The sequence below is a fragment of the Perognathus longimembris genome, chromosome 21 (genome assembly GCF_023159225.1).
Source record: "Perognathus longimembris pacificus isolate PPM17 chromosome 21, ASM2315922v1, whole genome shotgun sequence".
Taxonomy (NCBI): Eukaryota; Metazoa; Chordata; class Mammalia; order Rodentia; family Heteromyidae; genus Perognathus; species Perognathus longimembris.
In genome coordinates, this window is record NC_063181.1 from 5,096,368 (window position 1) to 5,107,248 (window position 10,881).

General features: G+C 59.6%; 1 protein-coding gene across 2 annotated transcripts in view; it reads left to right on the forward strand.

Annotated features, from left to right (window-relative positions):
• Ints9 (integrator complex subunit 9) overlaps positions 1-1,978 on the forward strand; it is a 62,019-nt gene extending 60,041 nt beyond the window's left edge. For both annotated transcript variants that reach the window (XM_048330319.1, XM_048330318.1), the window contains 2 exons: positions 295-429; positions 1,294-1,978. In XM_048330319.1, the coding sequence (XP_048186276.1) occupies positions 295-429; positions 1,294-1,470 (312 nt within the window). In that variant the 3' untranslated portion in view covers positions 1,471-1,978. The remainder of the gene's footprint in view (positions 1-294; positions 430-1,293) is intronic.
• Positions 1,979-10,881: the final 8,903 nt, after the last annotated feature.

Genomic DNA, 10,881 nt, shown 5'->3' on the forward strand with positions numbered 1-10,881 from the left:
CCAGCGCCCGGGAATTCCGGGGGTGCACTGGGCCGTCCTCACCACACGTTCTCCTCGCTCACCTCCCATCGGCCCTGACAGCCCCCGTGGCAGCAGCTTCCCCGATCTCAGCCCCCTAGCGGGGTCCCCACGCGGAGCCCCGCGTGGCGGAGCCGCCCAGCAGCGGCTGAGTGGGGTGGGTGCAAGGCAGCCGTCCTGGCAGCCTCGGTGAGCCGGGGCGGGTGGCTTCCCAGCGGGGCCCTGGCAGCCTCCACGCGGAGGGACTGGAAAGTCACTGGCACCTCCTCTGCGCAGCCCCCGCCCAGGCCGGCCCAGGCCGCGGGGAAGAAGAGGAAGCGGGTGAGCGAGGATGTCCCGGACTGCAAGGTGCTGAAGCCACTCCTGAGCGGCTCCATCCCCGTGGAGCAGTTCGTGCAGACGCTGGAGAAGGTGAGAGGCTGAGCGTGCCCAGCCTTCCCCCCCCCAGGCCTTCCCAGGGCCCAGGCCTGGTGGGGCTGGGTGGGAGGAGCGACGGGAAGGGGCGCCAGCCCCACCCTGTGTCTCACCAGCCAGCGCCCCCTGGGTCCCAATGGCCGCTTCTCCCAAAGAAGGGGTTTCTTGACTTCAGCTAAGGGAAAGAGCGGATGTAGAGACCTCTGCGCTTCTAGCCGTGGCCCAGGGCACTGCCTTTCTTGACCTTGCCGTTGGGGTGGAGGTGAGCCGCGGAGGGGTCACCTTCACGCGTGTCAGATGATGACACATTCGTCCGCACCTGCTGCTGCTGGTGAGAAAGGCTGCACCCGCATGGGTTACGTGCTTTGCCCCGCGCAGCGACTCAGCTCCGCCCCTCGGCATCTTCAGAGAAAGGCTAGCTGGGCGGCGGGCCGGCTTCTCATCTGCCCTCAGCTTCTCCCTCCCGCACGGCCTGTGAGCCGCGGCCCCGCGTGTGCACGGGCACAGCCCCACTCGGGGAGCGCCACGGGCAGCGGGAGGAAGGCTGCGGCGAGCCCCGTGCCTGGCGCCCCGCCGGGTACCCGCCAGCCCTGGGCCAGGGGAAAGGCTGCTCCTGCGGTCAGGAGGCCCCAGCCCCCTCCCCCGCACGCGCAGCACGGGGTTGGACTCGGTTGCTGTCCTAGGCCCTGTTGTGAAGGAAAGAAACGGCTGGAGGGAGGGCCGTGAGTTCAAACCCAAGTATTGCCCAAAACAAACAGAATCTTCTAAAGGAACGTCCAAAAGACCCGTTCCTAGGCTGTGGCGGCGCGCCCGCGGTGCCCGCTCCATTTCCAGTCAGCCGTCCCTTCCTGTCTTGGGCAGCATGGCTTCAGTGACATCAAGGTGGAAGACACAGCCAAAGGCCACATCGTCCTGCTGCAGGAAGCGGAGACGCTCATCCAGCTCGAGGAGGACTCCACGCACATCATCTGCGACCACGACGAGCTGCTGCGGGTCCGGCTGCGGGACCTGGTCCTCAAATTCCTGCAGAAGTTCTGAGCCCGCCACGGCCCACCCACGGGGGACATGGGGCAGGCGCGCGCGGCCCGGGACGGAAGAGGAGCTGGCAGAGACCGCCCGGAGCCCGCCAGGCCCTGCGGGTGCAGGCCAGGGCCGCCCTTGGCACCCGGCAGCCGCCGCCGTCTTTCCAGCCCGGTCCTCGCGAGCTGCGGAGGAGCCCGCAGGACAGAAGCCCGGCCCGGAGGCTCCCGGGGCAGGGACGCGAGGCGGTGACAGCTCCGCAAGCAAGCCTCAGTGCTCCCCAACTTAATAACACCTGCCCCATACCAAGCGTGGAGCTCAGGCACGGCCCAGGTGCTGGGGCTTCTACCCACAGTGTAAACTCAAACCCTAGCACTTACACACAGGCACACGCACGTGCACGCGCACATGCACACACGCAGGCACACACGCAATCCCCCAAAAGTAGCAAAGTAAATCCATCTACCTGTATTTTATACCGCAGTCCATTGTTAATAAACTTATTTTTATAGATCCCTGCTTTCTTGAAACTGTGGTCTAAATAGTGATTACCTAAAAAAATGTGAAAAGATGTAAGAATGGCGTAAACCTGGAAAGCTCCACAACACAAATAATACAACCTAGCACTGTTTACAACAACAACAACGACCCAGCGTGCGCCCCGCCTCCGCGGGGCAGCGAACACGACCCAGGCCGCCCTGGTGGAGGGTCCGACTCGTGTCGCCCTCGGGTGACGTGGGTCAGCACGGACAGAAGACCAAGCACAGGCCTAGGCGCAAACCAAGCCTGTGGGAAAGTCGGCATGGGGCTGGAGGAATGGCTGGCGGGGGGGAGGGGGGTAAACCCAGCTCCCAACGCGCTTCTCCTGCTGTGGGGTGCAGAGGCGCGCACCGAAGCCCCCCCCCCCCCCGCATGCGCTCACGGCCCCTGCGGGACATGGCATAGTAGTGAAATGGGAACTGAGAAAGTCCAAGTGAACACAAGCAACTCAAAAGTAAAGCAGGGCAAGCGCACGCGGCTCAGGTGAAACCCCAGGACCAAACAAAAACTGGACTAATGATGGTTCTACACTTGTTTCAAGTCCCGGGTGGCCGGCACTTCAGACTGCCTCCGGGAGCAGAACGGGCAGAGCCACCACTCACCTGACTCAGTTTCCCCACCGTGAACCAGTCCAGTAACATCTTACCTTCCTTCCCCATCAAGCTCACGTCCACACGGGGCTGTGGCAGACAGAACCTCTGGGTTCCAAGCAGGCGTTACCTCGTCTCGTCGGCAGTTGTTTTCATGCTAGAATGAGCTCTAAGTGGACTTGAGTTGTTCTCTCGGCAGAGCTTTCCACAGAGTGGCACACAGGTGTCCGATGCTGTGTGACTGATGACCCTGGATCTTAGTGACCTCATCTCACTGTTGGGGGGGCGGGGTGCGCCTGGGGTACGGGCTGGGCTGGGCTCAGGCCTCCTCTCCACACAGCCGCAGTCTGTGCTGCGTGAGGAAACAGCTGCAGTTTCGTTGTCCCCCAAACACCCCGCCACTGGGTGACGTCTGCCTTCCACATCCTTCATGAATACCAGGCTCATACGCGGGACCGTGGAGGCGTCCAGGCCCTCTCCTGCCCTGACCCGGGGGCTCAGCTACCCCGGATCCTAGGACGGGGGAGTGGGTTTTTCCCAAGTGCCATATGTGGCATGCAAAGACACAAAGACACGGAGAGCACTGGACAGGAAGAGGGCGGTCCCCCACCCCAAGCCACAAGTGCTTTGTGAGTCACAGCAGCCCGGACACTGCGTGAACATTACTCTGCTTTGAACCAAAAGTAGGGTAAAGAAATGAAGTATTGCTGGGCTCCAATGACTCAAGCCTGAAATCCCAGCTACTCAGGAGGCTGAGATGCCATCCAAGTTCTAAGCCAACCCAAACAGGAAACTCTCAAGATGCTTGTCTCCAATTAACCACAAAAAGCCAGAAATGGCGCTGTGGCTCAAGTGGCAGAGTGCTAACCTTGAGGAAAAAGAAGCCAGGGACAGTGCTCAGGCCCTGAGTCCAAGCCCCAGGACTGGCAACAAAAACAAAAAACTAATAAAAAACTTTGGTACAATTAAAGAGGCAGTCAAAAGTCTAATCCCAGAGATGGGCTGTACTGAACTGAGACCAGAGACTTCTAATCTTCCAGACTAGAACCCGGGGCCTTCACCCGTTAGGCAAGCACTTTACCACTTGAACCACGCCTCTAGCCTCTTTCTTGCCCTTGGTTATTTTTGAGGTAGAGTTTCACCATACGCCTACCCCAGCCTGCACTTCAGTTCTTCCACCTGTACCTTGGCTCCTGGTGATGGGAAAAACACCACCACTCCTAGCTGCCTTTTTTGCTTTCTTGCCAGTCCTGGGGCTTGAACCCGAGGCCTAAGCACTGCCCCTCGTAAGGTTCTCTGGCAGAGAAACGCACCACATGGTTCAAACAGTGCAGTTTCCTGGGGAGAGGGCGAGCTGTGGAGCTGTGGGCGAGATGGAGGTATGGGAGACAGAGGGAAGAGGAGGAAGTGAAGAGGAAGGTGGGAGGCGGGACCACAGCTGATCAGAAGTGACCTCAGAGCCTGGGGAGGCTCTCACTTTCCAAGGGAGGTGTGGCCAGGGGGGTCCAGGATGTGACCTCAGAGCCTGGGGTCTTTTGCTGACTCAGGCAGGTAGGGAAGGGGGAGGGGCCACTGTCGGGGCAGACTTAACATCCCACAGCTGCTTGCTCAAGGCTAGCCCTCTACCACTCGAGCCACAGCGCCACTTCCGGCCTTTTCTGTGTATGTAGTGCTGAGGAATCAAACTCGGGGCTTCGTGCATGCTAGGCAAGCACTCTGCCACGAAGCCACATTCCCAGCCCCACTCCCAGCTATTGTTGGGATGGAGCCTGGCAAATTTGTCACCTGGCTGGCCAGGAATGGCGACCCCTGTAGCTGGGATTACAGCCATTATAGGTTTTAATCACGCCATAAAATACTATTTTGCATATAAACATTTAATTGCTAGGATTCCAGGCCTTTGAACGTGTTTTATCCACATCTCTCTCATTAAGAACAAATGCTATTTTTAAATATATGTAAGTAGTAGAGGCCACTGAGGGGAAAAAAAATGGAGACAATTCTTTAATCGACTGCAAGCAAAAAGTAACTTAATCTCTATGTACACAATAAAAATCCTGGGTCAGTAAAACAATCACCTAAAATAAATCTGCTAGCGTTTCTCAGATCATCCATTACAATTTTGTAATCTAGTAACTACGGTGCTCACACACACTTTGAAAATAAGCTTTTCTGTTCAATCCTTCCTAATCACTAAGTAGTACCTCTAATAACTTGATCAACATAACAAAAGTTTCAGACCACCAGCACTTTGGAGATAGTCTTTCTTTTTCTAACTTATCTCTTAATTGGAGGCCTGGCTTTAGGGGAGGAGGAGCAAAAATGGAGAAATTTCAGAAATGTCTAATTGCAGGATCAGTCTACATTTCCTAAGGGCCAGTTTCTTAATTGCAGGTTTGTAAACCTAAGAACCTGTACTCAGGAGGAAAGATAACTGTCACCTAACAGTGCTGTCGCTCACCCTTGCTCTAAATGATTCTGCGTGTTGGAGGCTTGCTGTTGCTTAATGCCTGCGAGCCAAATCTGGCAGGTGACCTAAGGGCAGGAAAGGAAATGCGACAGAAACCACATAGGCCCACAAATCCAAAAACATTTACTCTGTGGCCCTTTACAGGCAAATATGTGTCATTCCCTCCTCAGGTACTATTTTACAACACTTGTAATGCTTGATTCTAGTAAAAATTACAGGTAGAAATACTCATGTAACAGGTCCCAACAGACCCAACTCCCTACATACAACTCTAAAACTCCAAACTCCAGATTGGACATAAGGAAATTAGAAGAGTAATGTAGAAAGAATACAGGATAATTAACCATATACTCATGCACATGCGCGCGCGCACGCACACACACACACACACACACTCTGCAGGCGGCCAAGCATGAAAGGAAAAAACAGCCCAGCTGAAGGGAATGATGACTAGAGGAAATGGCAGGTGCGTTTCCCGCGTGTTTCCATCTCGTGGAGACCACAGTGCGTTGTGGGGCTGCTGGAGCTTCTGGAAACGGTTTTACCAGCTTTCATTACCAGAGGTTGCAGCTCAAGGCAGCCAGGGCTGCTGGAAGTGAGGGGAAGATCCCAGAAGGGAGTCACAGAGCAGAGGCCCAAATCCCACACACAAACTGCAGATCTGTACAGCCAGCCTGTTAGGTCGACCCCGGGAGGGCTCCATGCAGACACCCCCACCAGTTTAATTCTGCGCCCAGGACCTGCGTTACCTAGGTAACTGGCACACCTGGAGGCGGCTACCTCTGCCTTCTCTGAGCTCACATCTAATCCACCTGGCCATACCTCCCGCCTTTCCCTATAGAACCTGGTTAACACCAGCCCCCCATCTTTCATTTCTCTTTCCTTTTCTCGCTTTTTCCCTTCTCTCCCTTCTGTCTTCCCACACCCCCATCTTGTATGGGCTGGCAGTTTGCTTTCCCCCCAATAAACTCCTTTCTGCCTCAACCATGTGACGGGTTTCCTTTCTGACAAACCTTACAGTAAGTAAAACTTAGCAACTGTCGCAATGGATTAAAAAAACAACAAGCAGCCGGTAAGAAATGTACATAAATAAAGGCTGATAAGGCGAAAGACACCGCACAGAAAGACACACCACATGGACCGCAGGTAGGATAAAATTGGCGTGGCTGTATAATACCAGATAACACCCAATTAAAACAGAGGGGCTGGGGATATGGCCTAGTGGCAAGAGTGCCTGCCTCATATACATGAGGCCCTGGGTTCGATTCCCCAGCACCACATATACAGAAAATGGCCAGAAGTGGCACTGTGGCTCAAGTGGCAGAGTGCTAGCCTTGAGCAAAAAGAAGCCAGGGACAGCGCTCAGGCCTTGAGTGAGTCCAAGCCTCAGGACTGGCAAAAAAAAAAAAAAAAAAAAAAAAAAACAGACTGGGAGGGCTGGGGATATGGCCTAGTGGCAAGAGTGCTTGCCTCGTATACATGAGGCCCTGGGTTCAATTCCCCAACACCACATATACAGAAAATGGGGCCAGAAGTGGCGCTGTGGCTCAAATGGCAGAGTGCCAGCCTTGAGCAAGAATAAGCCAGGGACAGTGCTCAGACCCTGAGTCCAAGCCCCGGGACTGGCCAAAAAAAAAAGATTAAAAAAACAGACTGGGAAACACGAGGCTAAATAAGAACCAAACCTGCCCTGGGCCTTCAGTTGTAGACATTCGTACTTTCGTGAAAGGAGGAGCGGCCCGAGGGCAGCGGGTGAGAGAGACACCCTTAACTACATGGGTAGCACAGAATTGGAGCCCCCGGCCCGCATGACGCCCCAACCACAGCAGCCCGGCCTGTGGCAGAGGGAATCCTGCCAGCTAGGACGTGTCTGAGCCTCAACCCATCCAAAACCATTCTAAAGGCATTTTCTTTTGCCATTCCTGGGACTTGAACTGAGGGCCTGTGGGCTCTGTCCCTGGCTTCTTGTGCTCAAGGCTAGCACTCTGCCACTTGAGCCACAGTGCCACTTCTGGCTTCTGTGTATGTGGTACTGAGGAATCGAACCCAGGGCTTCATGCATGCTAGGTGAGCACTCTACCACTGAGCCACGTTCCCAGCCTAGACGTGTTCCTTGGGTGTGGCGAACACAGTGCGGGCCCGGCCCGTGTTTGCAAGGACGGTGGGAAGGACAGGAGCTTGGCTGGCAGCTCCTGACTTGCTGGGTCCCCCAGCTGATCAAGGATGAGAAGGAGGGGGACAGGCTGTCAGTGTGACGTGCCCCACTGCAGGGTGGGGCGGGCTCCCTCTCCCGGCCTTCCCCCCGGGCTTCTGCCACCAGTGGGGGCGCTTGCTGCCTGCCCACTGCTGAGCAAGCACGGCTGGGCTCTGGGGGCTTCGGCTCGCAGTGACCCCTTCCTGACGGTCAGAAGATGGCGCCCCAAACCAACGGCCACAGCAGCGTCTCCGCCGCTAGGTGTGCGGGCTCCGTCTTCCCAGGCCTCGCTCCACACACGGACAAAGTGGGCCAGCGTGAGGCCCGTGCCACTGACACCAACCCAACCCACGCGGCTGACACCAACCCAACCCACAGGGGTGACACCAACCCAACCCACGCGGCTGACACCAACCCAACCCACAGGGGTGACACCAACCCAACCCACTGACACCAACCCAACCCACAGGGCTGACACCAACCCAACCCACGCGGCTGACACCAACCCAACCCACGTGGCTGACACCAGCCCAACCCACGCGGCTGACACCAACCCAACCCACAGGGGTGACACCAACCCAACCCACGCGGCTGACACCAACCCAACCCACGCGGCTGACACCAACCCAACCCACGCGGCTGACACCAGCCCAACCCACGCGGCTGACACCAACCCAACCCACTGACACCAACCCAACCCACAGGGCTGACACCAACCCAACCCACAGGGGTGACACCAGCCCAACCCACGCGGCTGACACCAACCCAACCCACAGGGGTGACACCAACCCAACCCACGCGGCTGACACCAACCCAACCCACGCGGCTGACACCAACCCAACCCACAGGGGTGACACCAACCCAACCCACGCGGCTGACACCAACCCACCCCACAGGGCTGACACCAACCCACCCCACAGGGCTGACACCAACCCAACCCACGCGGCTGACACCAACCCAACCCACGCGGCTGACACCAACCCACCCCACAGGGCTGACACCAACCCAACCCACGCGGCTGACACCAACCCAACCCACGCGGCTGACACCAGCCCAACCCATGCGGCTGACACCAACCCACGCGGCTGACACCAACCCAACCCACGCGGCTGACACCAGCCCAACCCATGCGGCTGACACCAACCCACGCGGCTGACACCAACCCAACCCACGCGGCTGACACCAGCCCAACCCACGCGGCTGACACCAACCCAACCCACGCGGCTGACACCAACCCAACCCACAGGGCTGACACCAACCCAACCCATGCAGCTGACACCAACCCACAGGGCTGACACCAACCCAACCCACGCGGCTGACACCAACCCAACCCACGCGGCTGACACCAACCCACGCGGCTGACACCAACCCAACCCACGCGGCTGACACCAACCCAACCCACAGGGGTGACACCAGCCCAACCCACGCGGCTGACACCAACCCAACCCACGTGGCTGACACCAGCCCAACCCACGCGGCTGACACCAGCCCAACCCACGCGGCTGACACCAACCCACCCCACGCGGCTGACACCAACCCACCCCACAGGGCTGACACCAACCCAACCCACGCGGCTGACACCAACCCAACCCACGCGGCTGACACCAACCCACCCCACAGGGCTGACACCAACCCAACCCACAGGGCTGACACCAACCCACCCCACAGGGCTGACACCAACCCAACCCACGCGGCTGACACCAACCCACCCCACAGGGCTGACACCAACCCAACCCACGCGGCTGACACCAACCCATGCACACCTAGGTGCTTCTCAGTGTGGTCCGAATGGACAGTGGAAGGCTGCTGGGCCTGGGGACCCGGGGACCCCAGGCTGCGCGGCTGACCGCGGGGTGACCGGGGTCTCCTTCGGGTCACGCCTCGGGCCATGCTGAGGAAAACACCTCCACACTGCTTGAGTTAAAGTCTCCATTTATTTTTATTTTATTTTTTTTACAAAAAATCCAATGTCAGACCATTGTGCTCGTGGTTGGGGGGGGGTTGGGGGTGGGGGCGGTCAGCAGCATCGGGGCGCCTGCGGGTGCGGCCAGGGGCAGCGGCCACCCCAGGAGCACAGCAGGCCACCCGCCCTCCGCATCAGGGCCTGCAGGCCCGGGGGGCCGCCCGCCCAGCCCAGGGTGCCCCACACTCTCCGCGGGGCTCCCCGGGCCCCCCCGTCCTGCCCGGGCCGCGGCACCGGCCACGAGCTCCTCACGTGGAAGGACACAGGACACAGTAGCAGCCACGCGGAGGGGTGAGGGGACCCCGCCCGGCCCGCGGTCACGAGCGGACGGCGAGCCCGCGCCCTCTGCTGCCCCGGCCGGGGGTCCGGGCCTGACCGGCAGCCCGGGGAGGTGAAGGCCAGGCCAGCCCTGCAGCGGGGGCACCTACGGCAAACGACACCTGCGGGGAGCCCCGAGGGCACGGGCCACGGGGCGATCGCCCCCCAAGAAATGCAAACACAGCACGACAAGGCCTCGGAGGGCGGACGGGGCTCGAGGCGCCCGCCCCGCGCTGGAAGCCATTCTCTACTGGGCTCGCGCGAGTGGGCTCGGACACGCGGCCCCGACGCCCTCCGGCTCCCCGGTCCCGAGGCCCCCTGGTGTCCCCGCTGCGGCCGCCGCCCAGAGGCGCTTCCTTCACGTCAGCCCTGGCACCGAATCCGACAGCAGCAGGAAGGGGACGCGGAGACCTGGGTGTGAACGGGGGTGCGAGCGCCCGTCGAGGCCGGATCCGAGCTCCCCGGCGAAGCCCGGCCCGGCCCAGCGCTGGCACGGGCCGCCCACGGGTGACACGGAGGCTGGGGGCGGGTGAATTTCACCCAGTGGTTATCTCAAGGCGGCGCCTTGCTGTGGGCTCCCGGCCGGCCGGGGCTCCCGAGGCCGCGCTTCCCGCACGAGCTGGCGGCCGCGGACCCCAGGCCCTGCCGGCGGGCGCAGCCTCCAAGTCCTCCTGCCGTCCCACCCGGGAGAGAACACTCCAGAAAGCCCAAGACCCACGGGAGGGCGGCCTCGCTCCCGCCACGTTCTTTGCTGCCTCTTCTCTCTCCAGCGAGGGGAACGGAGCGCAGGAGTGAGTTCTGGGGTTGCCACTGCCCAATGGGGGATCTTAAGTCCACGGGACCCAGAGCCCACTGCGGAGCTCACGGCCACGCAGGCCCTGCCCGCGCGCTTCTGGGGGAGGGAACCCTGACCATCAACACCGGCGGCGGGGTGGGTCGCGTCTGCCTGTGTGTCTTGTCCACCACATCCGTGCTTTCTGGTTCCTGCGCTCGCTACCCCTCCTCTGGGGAGGAGGGAGGAGGAAGGGGAGGAAGGGGAGGAAGGGGAGGAAGGGGAGGAAGGGGAGGAAGGGGAGGAAGGGGAGGAAGGGGAGGAAGGGGTGGCAGGTCCTGAGGCCCCAGCCCAGCCCCACTGAAATACCAGGTGCCCAGCGCCTGACTGGTCCCCTCCCCTGGAGGGAGAGGCAAAATTTCAATCCCCCACCCCCACCAAATATACGTGTATGTATGAGTGTGTGAGTGTGTGTGTGCGCGCGTGTCTACGCACACATATATAAATAAGCCTCGAATGGCGGATCTGAAACGTCTTTTTAAACACTCGTTCTTTCTGGCTTGAAACATGGCGCAGCAGCTG